This window comes from Phyllostomus discolor, chromosome 13, assembly GCF_004126475.2.
Source record: "Phyllostomus discolor isolate MPI-MPIP mPhyDis1 chromosome 13, mPhyDis1.pri.v3, whole genome shotgun sequence".
Taxonomy (NCBI): domain Eukaryota; kingdom Metazoa; phylum Chordata; class Mammalia; order Chiroptera; family Phyllostomidae; genus Phyllostomus; species Phyllostomus discolor.
The window spans coordinates 20,691,936-20,706,814 of record NC_040915.2 but is presented as its reverse complement, the minus strand read 5'-3'; the positions used below and the strand labels follow the sequence as shown (position 1 = coordinate 20,706,814).

Sequence of the window (14,879 nt, the reverse complement as noted above, 5' to 3'; positions counted from 1 at the left end):
TTTTGTGGTAAAGTATGTAGCTAGCATTTTTTTATTTAAAAAAGAGCATTATATTGATTATGATTTGAGTGATAACTATGTGTCACTCGAAGTATATAGGCTTAATTTTCTTAGTGTTCTTTTGTATACAGCAATGTCTTACAGTCTTGTTGTGCTATTCACAGTCACATGACTGACACGAAATTCATAGTGTCTTGCTGGCATGAGGTCCAGTAACGGGACTCAAACTTAAGTTCGCTGGTGAATAGCATCTTTCAGTTCTCTCAATGTGTTTCCATGATACCCCTCCATTGATGATGGGGTGAGAAGTGTACATAGAAGGCCTTTGGTGGATGTGTGGATGTGAGGCCTAAGCCATAGGGTCCCATGGCTCCCCTGTCTGGGGTCCTAGGTGTTGATGGTCATGGCAGACGAGGCCTCCCTGAGGAAGTGCCAGGTGGTTTGTTTAAGGTGGTTTGTCTGTCCTCGGGTGCTCCTGTGGAGATGGGGCTGGGTGAGGTCACCAATGTGGTAAACCCCTGCAACAGAGAAGGGGCAGGCACTGCGACAGGTGCAGGGAAGAGGGGAAAGTGGCAAGCTGTCATTCCCTCAGCCCTGCCATTGGCCAACCAGGCCTCCATGAAGGTCCCCTGATCCTGGAGGCTGTGGGACCTGCTCCCCCTGAACAAGGGGGCACTTTCAGGCTATAGGTGCTCACGGGCAGATGAGGGGCTGCCCTCTGAACATTCCAAAGTGGTGGACCGGAAAAAGTGAACAAGTGGAAAGAACACTCTGTTCTTAGATAGGGGGACTGAATATTAAATATTGTCTATTCTCCTTAATTAATCACTCATTTAAGATAATTTCAAGGAAAACATCTACTTTCTTTTTGGGATAATTAGGGAGCCAATCCTAAAATTTTTATGAGAAATAAGTATCCAAGAATAGTCAGAAAATTCTGAATTAAAAGAGTAATAACAGGACCCGCTGAACTGGGACAGACTTAAAACTATGCCCGTGCTGGTGATTTGATACCAGGGGAGAAAGGGAGTTCGTAAATGGGGTTGGTGCCATGAGGCAATATGATGGGCTCTTTTCCAGCACCACTAAGCAATTCTCCAATTCTCAGCAGACACTGACTGGATATCCTACACACTTAATTCAGTTCCGACGGCATCTGCCTGGAGAGGGTGCCAGATCCCACCAGATGGGCCCCACTGCAGATGCCAGTCCCAAGTCAAGGTTGTTACGTGTGCTTCTGGCCACCTGGCTATACATTGGAGGTTCCCATGAGCCCCTCCTCAGGTTCAATTAATTTGCTAGAGCAGCTCACAGAACTCAGACAAACAACTTACTTACATTTACCAGTTGATTATAAAGGATATGATAAAGGATACAGAGAAACAGCCAGATGAGGAGGTACACAGGGTGAGGTCCAGAAGGGCCCCTTGTGCAGGAGCTTCTGTCTCCACAGTACTGGGGTACTTCACTCTCCCAGCGAGTGGGTGCATTTGCCAACCCTGAAGCTCATTAAATCTCAATTGTTCAAGAGTTTTATAGAGCTTAACCTGTAGTCCCCGCCCCCAGCCCCTCACAGAGGTCAGTGCGTGGGACTGAAAGTTCCACTCTATTCACTTTATCTTTCTGGCAACCAGCCCCACTCTGAGTCTCTCTGGGGACCTACACCTAAGTCAGTCATCTCAAGACTGTAAGCCAGAGGGGGGTTCTCAAGGAGGACAAAAGATACTCCTATCACGTAGGGAACGCCAAGGGTTTTTCAAAGCTCTATGCCAGAAGCCAGGGACAAAGACCGAGTGTATCTTGTGTTATACCATTAGGCGGCCACAAAGCCACATTCCTATTTTGCTCTCATAGCAAAACAAATTCCAGATGGATCATGGATTTTAAAATGATGAGAAGACAAACCCAAAAAATGGGGAGAGAGGGGAAAAACATGGTAAAATTAAAAAGAGTAATTTCAGAGTGAGCTTTTCTAAGTGCAACATAAAATTCAAAAGTCATACACGGATTGATAAATTTGACTACATAAAAATTAGGGATTTCTGCACAACACACATGAGAATGCGCAGCTGAAGTCAGAATGCAAGTGATAAGCTGGGGAGAAATATCTGCAGCACTTCGGACCAAAAAAAGAGCCTTCATTTTTCTTAGTAAACAAAGTGTTAATACAATTCAAGAAAAAGACTAATCCAGTAGAAAACCAGGCAAAAGGCACACACAGATGTTTCCCAGAAAAGGAATTACAGAGGGACATAAATGTGTGAAAAGATGAGGACCTTATTCATATTTAGAGAAATGCAAAAATCAAGCTCCCCGGGGATAGAATTCATTGTTTACCCTCCCATTGGCAAAGATGAAAGCATTTGAGTGGGGGGAACAGGCAGTCTCCTTCACCCCCGGAAATGCAAGTGGGTGCAGCCTTTGCAGCGGACACCACCTACGACGACTGTAATGCTCATACTCTGACCCAGCATCCCACAGCCAGGCTTTCCCCTGCAGGTATGCTGCCACAGGTGTGCCAAGGAGTATGCACAGTCATTCACTGCAGCATTATTTGTAATCACAAAAAAGGATTGAAAACAATTTAAATATCATCGATGGGCACAAATACCCAGCCAGATATTTTGCCAGAAAAATGGGTTTATTCAGGAACAGCAGAGAACTTGACATCCAGAAGCAGCAGCCACGGCAGGTCAGGTGCACAGCCACGGGAACTCTCCCAGGGGAAGACGCCGGGGAGACTGCTGGAAAGAGAGACCTGCCTGGCAGGGGGTCGGAGCTGTCGGCGTCTCTGGGCCACACTGGAAGAAGAAGAGTCGTCTTGGGACACACGTTAAATACACAAGCACTAACGAAAACTGATGAGCAAAGAAAAACAGGTTTTAAGCAAATTTACGATTTTGTGTTGGGCCGCATTCACAGCCATCCTGGGCCGCGTGCGGCCTGTGTGAGCACTCCCCTTCTGGGCTCCCTACTTCTTGTCCAGTGAAGTTTCTCTTTACTGATTCTTTACAAATATCTATGGTACTTCCATACCATGGAATGCCATGCAGACTTTACAAAAGAAAATGATAGGAAGGATTTCCAAGAGACAGTTGTGTTTTTTTTTTTGTTTCTTTGTTTTGTTTTTGAAAACCAGAGGTAGGACTTCAGTCACTGAAAAAGCCAGGGAAGTCGTAAGCGGCAGTCTTCAGGCTGCGGCTCCCAGAGCCCCCCTGTTCCTCTCCAACCTGCAGCCTTCCAGGGCCTCTGGGAGAGTGGAGGGCCTCAAGGGAATGGTGGTCTCTTTCTTAATATTCTCCTCCTAAGAAAGCACAGTGGGTGAGGCATTTTTGGCTCCCTCCGCCTGTCTTGAATCTCCTTATGGTGTAGAGATCTCTGCAGCACCAAACAGAGGGACTCTTTGAACTGATGGTGCCTTCAAGCCTCTTTTAATCAAGGCATTATCAACCCAGGGAAGGGCTTCAGGCCTTCCCTATCGTGTGTGTGTGTGTGTGTGTGTGTGTATATATATACACACACCCAAGGCATTAGCAAAAGAGAATTTTGCCCTGGATTGTACAGCGGGGCAGCAGGAGCTGAGACACTTGTCATTGAACAATCTTGTTCCTTCTGAGAATGTGCCACCGTCCAGGATGGCCCTGATGTCAGGCGCACCAATAATACGTACATACGGAAGGTAGCAGCACCTGATTTCATCCATGCCCCAATCATCTGTCAGTCTGTCTGTCTGTTTCCCTATTTCCCTGTACATTCACTTATCAATCTACCTGTCTAGTCTACCTGCCTACACATCTATGCATCTATCTGCCTCAACTTCCCTTAGAGTTAAGAACAAAAAAATACGGTGGGTGTCATCAGAATGCATTCTAACATGCTTACTTAAATTAAAAAATAAAATCAGACTCTTTCCGACAAAAACAAATCTGAGTCGCCTGTTTTAGTTGACAGTAAAAGACTGGCATTTCCAGTTACGTGGTATGACAGACATTCCCATACATTAAATAAGTCAAATCTGCTGCTTCACAGTTTTTTTAAAATCCTCACCTGAGGATATGTGTTTATTGATTTTAGAGAGAGAGGAAGGGGGTGGGGGAGAGAGACAGAGAGAGAAACGTCAACTGGTTGCCTCAAAGCCCTGACCTGGGATCGAACTCTCGACCTTTTGGTGTATGGATGACACTCCAACCAACTGGGCCGCCTGGCCAGAGCTGCAGCTTCCAGGTTTTGATGAAACATAGTTAAAACTTGTTGTAAGGTAAAAGCACTTTATAAAAAAATGTGACACTGGAAGATATATTATACCTAACAATGTTTTAATAGACCTCACCCATTCTGAGTATCTTGGGTTAACCAAAGTGCTTCGGAGAAATGGTTAGGAGTGTAATTTACAGTCACATGTGAAGTTTCGGTCAAATCTTTATGGCACACTTCCCAGAAATAGAGGAAGTGAGTGATTGTAATGTTAGCTTTAAACAAATCGAAGGAGAATCTAATTGAATCATCAGCTGATTGATCATTCAAAATAAAGATCACAGCACAATTTTCAAGAGTTAATTTGGAAAAATTCAAGGAATTGGTTGACACTGTTGTCACAACACTCCTTCTGTTCCCAAGGTTTCTAATTACCTGCACTTATAAAAATAAAAACGACATAAAGTAGCTGTTAAATCCTATCTCAGCCTAAGAATAAGAAATATTCATTCATTCACTGATTTTTAAAACATAGCCCCATCCTGTCTCATTAGGAGATATATTTCCAAAAAATTTACTTTGAGTAGTAAATATTTCTAAAAACAGGTAATATGTATATTTCATTGTCTTGGGTAATTGTATGATAATAACTTAATCCAAAAGAAAAATGTCAACATTTGGAGGCCTATAGTCAAAGCAAACACATTTATATAAGTTCAATTAATGGACATACTTTGTAGCAGATGTATAAGAAAGGGTGATTAATGAAAGACCTTTAATATGTATTACACACATAGATATACATAAACATATATATACATATATACAGACACATATACATGTGTACACACATACATATACAAAAACATTACTATAAAATCTGTAGGGAAAGTCAAGTATAAATACAAGTTTATGGCAAAAAGGAAAGATGTAAATTCCAGGCTCTTAAAGAAAAGCTTGGTCATGGATTTTTAAATGGATGATGAGCTGGTGGTTATGAAACTGCTATGCTATTTAGATTCCTTTGTATTTAAAGAATGATGTGACCATTTTATTTTAAAATGTCCATATTTTTAATGTTCTATAAGTTGGATCCTTTGCAAATATTTAAACTATTGATGAAATAGTTGAGATGTCAACTTAAACGTGTGAGAAGGACAGACTTTCTCTAGGTGGGTGCTCAGTGGGAAATGTTCGAAGTACCTGTTCAGCAGGATTTCTCGGCCTCAACACTGTTCACATTTGGGGCCAATGACTCTTTGTCATGGAGAGTTGTCCTGTGCATTGTGGGATGTTTAGCAGCCTCCCTGGTATCTCCCCACGAGTTGCCAGTGATGACTCCTCTTCCCCAGCTGTGACAGCCAGAAATACCCCTAGATGTTGCCTGATATCCGTTGCGGACAAAACCTGGCCCTGGTTTAAGACCACGGCTGTGAAGCAATCTCAGGGTCCATCAGTTAGGTGATTCGACGTATTGGAAGAGCTGCTCTGCACCTGGGTAGAGTGTAGCTGTTATGCACTTGGGCGTTTGCCGCTCAACAGTGGGTTCAAGTCTCAGCTCTCTCACTAATAGGTGGCATGACTTTGAGTAAGTTGCTTCTTGTCTCTGTGCCTCAGTTTCCTCATCTGCTCAAAGAGTATAATGGGCGTACGAAGTTGCCAGTTCTTGGTCTAGTGTTTTTCAAATGAGGAATGTGAGGATCAGAGAGACAAAGTGAGTTACCCACAGTCACGTGGGCACCGGCGGAGCACCAAGGACTAGAACCCAAGTCACTTCACCGTCTCCTGCGCACCCACAGCTTTCTCAGGCTCCCTCGGGCCTTCCCCCATGGGCCACACCCTCCCGGCCGGGTGCCATTCCAGGGAGTCTCCGCATGCCTGTTCAGCTTGGCCGGGATGTTGTCAGGGGTCAGGGAGAAGGGCCACTGAGCTGCACGGCTGCGTGGAAGGGACATCTGCTGTAGGGGTGGTCCAGGTGAGCAGGAGCTCAGCTTGCTTTGCTCAGCGGGCTCTACTAACCTGGGCGACCCTGAATGAAAGGATAAGATGATGAAGCTAATGATAATGAAGATGAGGACAATGTGTGCACTAGAAAAATCATCTTATGTGATGTCCACAACACTCTTAGGATGGATATATTACATCAAACCATATGAAGTTGCTGACTTTTGACCCACAAAATCAGAACTCTATATGATCCAACCTAATACAATGATCTCATTCTATAAATGAGCAAACGAAGACCCAAAGGCCTTAAGTTACTTGCCCTGGGCACAGCAAGTAAGAAGACTGAGGATCTAATTGCTTTAATTCCAAAGCCCTGCATAGCATTTCCTGCCCTGCTCCCATTCAGCTCCCTGCCCTGCTCTTGATGACTCGCCCGCCAAGAGGATAAGGTACAAGTGTCTCAGCACACAAATTCTTCATGACTTACTCTTGCTCCCTTCTGCACGACAACCATGTTGTCCCTTCCTCTCTTCCATCCGGACTCCTCTGTCTTCCTCACTTTGCATGTCAGATCCATCCCCAAGCCCTGTTGAGTTTACTTCTTAAATGCTTTGCCTACCTGGACACTTAACTTTAATCACCACCTTCATCTCCTGTTCAGGTCCCACAATGCCTTCCTCGTGGGGCCCTCCGCTGGCACCCACCCCTGTCCCCTCCACACCAAAGCCTCAGTGGTCTCTGTGTATGTGGATCTGACTCCTTCCCCCTTCTGCTCTAACTCTTCAGTGGCCTTTCCTGCTGCAGTCAGCTTGAAGGCTTCCCCCTGCCAGTGCCCGGGCTCTGAGGATATGTATGCCCCTGCTTAACTTTTGGGCCTTTATCTTCCCCCTCTGCCACCAGCTCCGCTCCCTGAGCTTCTCCCACCTTCCAGCTCTTCCCGCGGGAGGCCTGTGCACTGTACATTCTCTCTGCCGGGAATGTGTTTCCCACTCCCTTCTCTACCAAGTTCACAGCTATACTTCCTACAAATCTCAGCTCAGAGTCACTTCCTCAGGGAAGCCCTCCCTGATCTCCCAGACCTAGGTCAGGTTCTCTTGTTACATTATCTCCTAGAACTCCTTTCCCTCAGAGCAGTGTTTTTGTCTACACATTTGCATTCATTTGTGTGATAAATGTGTGCCTCCCCAACACCTCTGCAAGCTCTCTGAGAGCAGAGGCCCCGTGAACCAGCCCCTGCCCGGCACCTGGCACGCACACTCTGGTACTAGGATGGCTAGAGAACCGCTTCCTCTGGTCCATTCTGGATGGCCCTCTGCCCTTGGCAACCGTGCACACTCCACTGCACCTCTGATCACTATGACCTTTCTTCTCCCTCCTCTTGGGGAGCTCTTATGCACGCCTCTAGGCCTTGCCCCTCTGTCACCTTTGGAAGCCCCCTGAACTGAGCTGGCTGCTCTCACCTTTGGATTATTTTTTTCTCTGCACCCTGCACTTACTCCTTTCCCACTTAGCATATTGTAACAACCCTGTTTCTACTCTCTGTCCCTTGAGCGCCTGTGAGCTCCCTGCAGGCCTCACTGTATCCCCAGTGCCCAGCACAGCATCTTGGCCCCAGAGCACGTAAGGGGGGGTGGTGCTGAAGTGATGCAATGCTGTGTCTTTAGGGCACGAAGCTTCAGATTGGCATTTCTGGTATCCAGGCGTCCTCTCCCCGCCCTCTTCCTTCACCCATACACCAAATCTCTATCTATAAAACACTCAGGTGTGTTTCCCCAACAGCTGGGAGAGATTGTCACCTAATCTCTCCAGCCAAGGAGAGTAAACATGCAGCGCTCTCCTGAAGCCACCCCCGTGGACATAAATGTGGACACTGACAGGTAGCAGGGAGCCGGGGACTCTCGCTTGCACAGCTGAGCGTTCGTTTGCTTGATCTATTTGATGGTTAGCATAACGTATCCACAACACCTCACATTGGCAAAGGGCACATCTTCTGAAGTTATTACAAAGTATAAAGGGGTTTCTAAGAAATGTATGCATTTTTGAAAGCCTATTTACTTGAGGGTTTACTTAATTAAAGATATTTAAACCTGTTAATATTTCATGGGTAATTCTTAAGGCCTCCCAGACCAGGTTAGGTAACCTATTGCAGACATAGCTGGTTAATTGTAAAATCATCCCAGCAGCTAATTAGGTTCAGAGCCCCAGCCTTCTCCGACTAGATCCTCTCTCCGCATCCCCTTCCTGTCGATTAGCCTCCCCCAGTGCGGATGATGCTGCCACTCAGGTCCGCCCCACGTTCTCCCCGCCCGCAAACATTGCTGCAGATGGGACCGCCCTGCCTGAATCACTGCAGCATCTCTGCTCCTTCCTCCCTACGCTGTACATCCTACAAGTCTTGCCAAGCTGCCTCCCTGCAGCACAGCTCTGAAGAGGTCATGCTTGGGCCTGAAGTGTTCAACAGCTCTCGGTGCTTATTGGATGCAGCGACACTCCCCATGCGGAGCTACACCACGTGGTCCTGGCTTCCCACCCCGGGCACTCAAGCCGCCAAGCCCCAGTCTTTGAAACGCCTCCTTGAATTCTTCTCTTGCTGCAATCCTTTGTCAAAGGTCATGTGCCCGCCCTTTCCATCCTGCATCGCACCTGCCTGTGCAGTTGGACTTATTGTACTTTCCCATTGTTGTGAAACTCCCTTAAGAGTTGATCTCTTAATCCTTTCTTTCACCAATCCCTTCCTCAAATTCTTATTTTTTAAAGTTTCATCAGTTTACTTTTTAATTTGTGTCAACATTTTGCCAGGAAGAATTTTCAGATGTACAGAGAGTCGAAAGCATTTCATGCCAACCGTCCAGATTCTGCCATTAACACATTGCTATCGATTCATCCCTCTGTCTGTCCATCCAGCTTGCTTGTTGGATGCATTTCAGAGCAAGCTGCAAACATGAGCACACTTCTCCTCAAATACTTCAGATAGATATCAGAGCTAAAGGTCAATATTTGTCTATAGCTCTTTTTCCTCTTAGAGCAAACTTTGCCTACAATGAAACACGCAGTTCGTAAATGTACCATCTGTGAGCTTTCACAAGTCCTTCCTCTCCTTCTTAATGCGAGGCTTCCTCATGATAACTGAGCCACATTCTCCCCAGGTGTTGTCCAAGGGGGCGAGCAATGGTTCTTGGGAGGAGCAAAAAAATCTTAGATATGACTATGGTCCTTGCAATCTCCAAACAGACATATGGCATATCTGTGGTATTAAAATTTCATGGTGGAGCGATTTTAGAAAAAAAAAGTCTCAAAGAGGTCTTTGAGAGTAGAGGGGGCAGATGATGGGAAAAGATTGACAAACATTGTTCTTTGCTAGACAGGAAAGAAGGAACTTTGAATACGTGATGAAATTTAAATGGAACTGATGTTTATGAAATGCCTAGAACAGACTCACATGATAAAAATCCCACACATGTTCATGATAATCACCAACATTTATTGTGCACATGCTGTGTCCAGGCACTCTGCTAAGACTTTCACAAACATTATCTCATTGAACCATTATTATCACAGACAGGGAAACTGAGGCGTAGAGGAGTTGGTGTAATGGTTCAATGTCAAACGCCTGGTAATTGACAGAGGCAGGATTCGAACCACTGTCTGACTTCAGAACCCCACCTTGAGATCTCCTGGGGAAGTGACCCCTCTCCTCATAATGGGGTGAGGTCACCTACTAGTGAGAGGACAGAAAGAAGAGAGAGATGCAGTTAACTAGTATGCACAGCCATCAGTGGCTTGGGACTGACGGATGGTGTCCTCGTGTCCAGGGCCATGATGATGACCGCCTGCGACCTCTCAGCCATCACCAAGCCCTGGGAGGTGCAGAGCAAGGTATGGACTCTTCCTGACCCAAGCGGAGGGGGATTCCAGTACAGGTGACAGTAGTCAAGGCAGCTTGGGGTCCCAGCTACAGAGGCAGCCCAGCCTTGTTCCGGCTTCCTCCAGCAAGACATGGAAATCACTTCAGCACCCCTCCCATGGAGACAGCAAAGGGGGGGGGGCACAGGTGGGGCTTATGTTTTTGCTGAGCTGGAAATCCCGGTGGAGTAGAAGCAAGGGACCAGGCAGGAGGATTGGGCCTGGGGCTTGATTCCATAGGGGTGTGGGGGGGTCTGCCCGTTACAGGTGGCTCTGCTGGTTGCTGCTGAATTCTGGGAGCAGGGTGACCTGGAGCGCACGGTGCTGCAACAGAATCCCATTGTGAGTAGAAAGGAGATGTCAGCCCGACACTTGGTGTGTGATCTCATCCTGATGGGCATTTGTGACCTTGCCGTGTCAGAGAAATGTGCCTGCTCCCCGGCCCCTGCCACAGAGCTGTGTGACTTTACTATAGAGATGACCTTTTGCTAATGCGGAGTTTCTCGAAGTGCAGACCACCGTGAACCCCCTGACTTGGGAGCATATTAGAGATGCAAATTCACAGGCCCCACCCTAGACCTGCCCAAGCAGAAACTCAGGGAGTGAGCCCAGCGATGTGCGCCCTCCTAGAGTCTGGGACCCCTGCTCTAACGTATGTGTCCTTAACTCAGCTAAGTAGAGATTGGCAAGTGGACACCAGAACGTGGAGTTCCCTCCTAGTTCCAGCAGCCTGGGAGCCCGTCTCCCCTGGCCCTGGTCTAACAGCACAGGGCGTGCAGGGGAAGGGAGATCTTGTTTGTCCAAGCGGAGACCTATTGACGTTGATAGTTAAACTTGACAGGGCAGTCAGCCAGCTCCCCACTGGAGGCCAGTTAGCGGGTTCACCGAGAGCTGACATGAGGGCAGGGCTAGGAAGTAAAGGTGGGGTAAAAGGGAGAGACATTCCTCGGACAGAATCACAGATATGGGGGTGGGCTAAACCTGTGAAGTGCTAAAAATGCTGGGGTACCACGTGAGGCTTGGGCAGGGCCCCAGGGAGAGTGGCGGGCTGTGAGGAGTGGCAACAAACATGAACAGCAAGGGCCTGCGGGCTGTGTGATTCTCTTCTTCCTTTTAACACCTTAACCTGTAGAGAGAATGGTTAGTGAACTCTACGGACCCATCAGCCAGCTCCAGCCACGGGCAGCAGCCTGCCCTTCTGGTTTTATTTATTCCCTCTTCCCGGTGCATTTCTTAACCTTTTGGCTGAAGTGTGTCAAAGTAAGCCCCGGACACCATTTCTTCCATGAACACTTTATAGCATGTATCTCTAAGAGATGAGAACTTCAAACACACACCCACACGACCACAATACCATGATCACACTCACAAAATGAGCAATGTTTCTTTAATATTACCTAATCCCCTGTCTGTTTATTTTCCCTGACTGAGTGGTGAAAATAACTTAGCTTGAGTTGTTCAAATCAGGATCCAATCAAACAACAAACTCCCTCTTCTCATGTTTCTTAAGTCTCTTTGCATCAGTAGTCAATTCCTCGTCCTCTTTTTTTTTTTTCTCTTGCATGCCCTTTATTCGTTGAAGAGGTGGGTGTTCCGTTGGGCCGTTTCCACGTTGTGGATTTGGTTGGTTACAGCCTCGTGATGTTAATCCGTTCCTCTATCCCCGTATTTCCTGCAAACTGCTAGTTAGAGATGGAAACTTGAGCAGTTTGAGGTTTGATCTTTCTTTTGACAAGAATGCCTCACAGGGAGGGTGAGGCCCCCACCTGCATCAGGCAGGAGGAGCGCAGGGCAGTTAACACTTTCTCCCCCACAACAGCCCATGATGGACAGAAACAAGGCGGATGAACTCCCCAAGCTGCAGGTCGGCTTCATTGACTTTGTCTGCACTTTTGTCTACAAGGTGAGCCCTTTGCTTTCTCAGGCCCCAGTCTTTGCCTTTGCCTCTGATAAAGCTGGGATTCCCAAATGCCATCCGGAGTAATAAAGCCTGGTGAGTGACCGGTGGCGGGTATTTTCCGAAGCTCTTCTCATCTGCGGCAGCATCTGGTCCTCAGGACAGCCCTCTGGGGTCTTGAGGGCCCAATGACCGAGCAATGGTTTCAGACACGGAAGGAGGAAGCATGGCAGATTTACTCCCTCCCAACTTCCCTAGCTAGTGGAAGCGTGACAGTTCGACCTTGAGCTCTTGCTCAAGGTTAACATCTCCCTCTAGAGAATCTCACTGCCCCCAATCCCATAGAATCTGTGTCTCCATTCACTTCCCGTCTGTTCCTCTGACTTTGGCCATGCTACACATGAGGCCACAGAGGCCACAGATGAGAAATGACAGGCTCAGGGTCACCAGGGTCAGCCATAAAATGGGATCAGAGCCCGGGTCCCTGACCCCGTGCCCAGTCCAGGGCTCTTCTGGTGCATGGGCTGCACTGGTTCTGTGAGGAGGAAGTTCACACGTGCCTCTCTGGTACAACACAGGCTAGTGGGGTTGGGGGGCCGGGGGCAGGGAGGCTGCATTACATCCAAATCAGCCTCCACCTGCAGCCCGGATCCTGGGCCTTGGCCCCTGCACCAGAGGCTCCGTCTCTTCCAGGAATTCTCCCGTTTCCATGAGGAGATCACCCCCATGCTCGACGGGATCACCAACAACCGCAAGGAGTGGAAAGCACTCGCTGACGAGTATGACACCAAGGTGAAGGCTCTGGAGGAGGAGAAGCAGAAGCAGCAGGCAGCCAAGCAAGGTTTGTGGGACGGGGAGGACGGGGAGCCCTGGCCTTCATGCCGGGTGCTCACGGTGTGCCTGGCCTGGCCTCAGAGCCTCACACATGGGTCCTGTTCAGGCCTCCCCACCACCTATTGTTGTCCCCGTTCTACAGGAGGGCTCTGAGACTCACAGGAGTACTGTGGCCAAGTCACACCATTAGTAAGTGGCAGAGGCTGCTCCCCGAGACTGAGGCCCCCAGCAAAGATGCCCTCACTGCCCCGCGACCAGTGTTGGACAGGTTCCAATTCAGAGGCTGTGGACACAGGGCCCTATCCAGGGACAAAGGGGAAAGCCTAAATTATTGGTTGGAAGGAATTTTAGTGGTCATATTTCCAGCCTTCGGTCTGATGTTTGAATCCTGTCTATACCATTGTGAGCCTTTGCTTGCACACTACCAGTGATGGAGGGCTCACTACCTTCCATGAAAGTCTCATTCAGTGCCACTATTAGAAAGCTATTCCTTGAACTGAAACTATTCCCCTTGTTCAAACTTCCACCTAGTGGACACAGGCCTGCCTTCAGGAATCAAACAGGATTCTTGTTTTTCCATCTCTTCCCAGTCTACAGCATGCTCCCCTCCCCCCAAGTCATTTCCTTTACTGGTTGTGTGGCCCTCGTCCCCTCACAGGACGTGGGTTCTGGTCCTCACGCCACCCTGACCGTGCTCCCCTGCACACTGTCCCTCTGCACGTGGTTCTCAGCACAGACAGGTCGTCAGCTCTGCTTGCGCAGTATGGGTGATTCTGAACTGGCAGCTACAGATGTGGGGCCACCCCTCATGGTTGTGTAAGTTGTGCTTTGCACAGCTCCGGGGGGGGTGGTAGTACAGACACCCCAGATTTGTATCACAATTACAATTTTCCAGAAAATGGTGGTGAAGTGTCCAGAGGAAGAAGTGCCTCTTTCTAATTTGCCCAAATTGTCTTAGGGGCTAGTGGTGGGTCTCTGCAGACTTACAGCCTGCGATGTCTTCTGTTTGGCCTGCGTTTGTTGAAAATGTGAATTAGCTGTGTACATTTTTAAATGGGGATATTTCCAGTTTAAAAAATTCAGATTTCCAGCATGTTTTGTAAAAGACGGAGATCGGGCCTCCTGCCTCTGCATTTCTGCATAACAGTGAGCTGGAGCTGAGTGGCAGCCCCTGCCCGCCCATTCAGGTGGGACAGGGAGTCTCTCCAGTGGGCACAGTCCCCGCCACTCCCTGTTGCCTCTCAGACATTGGTGCCAAGTGGGGGTAACTATGTAACATCATGACTGCTGTTTTTCTTTTCTTTTTACACATATAATTATAAAAACACAGTAGCTCCAAATTTGTAAGGCTTTATATATTCCTTTATACTATTTTCCCCTTATTCTTAGACACTAATGCCTCTGTGGTAAAGAAGTCTCTCTTTTTTAAAAAATATATTTTATTCCTGGCTAGTGTAGCTCAGTGGGTTGAGTGCGGGCTGCGAACCAAAGCATCGTAGGTTCAATTCCCAGTCAGGGCACATGCCTGGGTTGCAGGCCACGGCCCCCAGCAACTGCACATTGATGTTTCTCTCTCTCTCCCTCCCTTCCCTCTCTAAAAATAAATAAATAAATCTTAAAATATATATATATTTTATTGATTATGCTATTACAGTTTTCCCATTTTCCTCCCTTCATTTCCCTCCACCCTCCTCCACCCTGCACACCCCACACCCTCTCCCACCCACATTCTCTCCCTTTAGTTCATATCCATGTGTCATAAGTTCTTTAGCTTCTACATTTCTCATACTATTCTTGTCCTCCCGCTGTCTATTTTCTACCTACTATCTATGCTACTTATTCTCTGTACCTTTTCCCCCTCTCTCCTCCTCCCACTCCCCTGTTGCTAACTCTACATGTGATCTCCATTTCTGTGGTTCTGTTCCTGTTCTAGTTGTTTCCTTAGTTTGCTTTTGTTTTTGTTTTAGGTATGGTTGTTAATAACTGTGAGTTTGCTGTCATTTTACTGTACATGTTTTTGATCTTCTTTTTCTTAGATGAGTCCCTTTAACATTTCATATAATAAGGGCTTAGTGATGATGGACTCCTTTAACTTGACCTTTTC

The 14,879-nt window shown here is 47.4% G+C and overlaps 1 protein-coding gene across 4 annotated transcripts in view; it reads left to right on the top strand.

Annotated features, from left to right (window-relative positions):
* Positions 1 to 14,879, top strand: part of PDE6A (phosphodiesterase 6A) — a 54,689-nt gene that overhangs the window by 37,757 nt on the left and 2,053 nt on the right. For 3 of the 4 annotated variants that reach the window (XM_036014715.1, XM_036014713.1, XM_036014716.1), the window contains 4 exons: positions 9,954 to 10,017; positions 10,312 to 10,386; positions 11,864 to 11,947; positions 12,635 to 12,782. In XM_036014715.1, coding sequence (XP_035870608.1) covers positions 9,954 to 10,017; positions 10,312 to 10,386; positions 11,864 to 11,947; positions 12,635 to 12,782 — 371 coding nt within the window. The remainder of the gene's footprint in view (positions 1 to 9,953; positions 10,018 to 10,311; positions 10,387 to 11,863; positions 11,948 to 12,634; positions 12,783 to 14,879) is intronic. The other variant, XM_036014714.1, reaches the window with a different exon arrangement.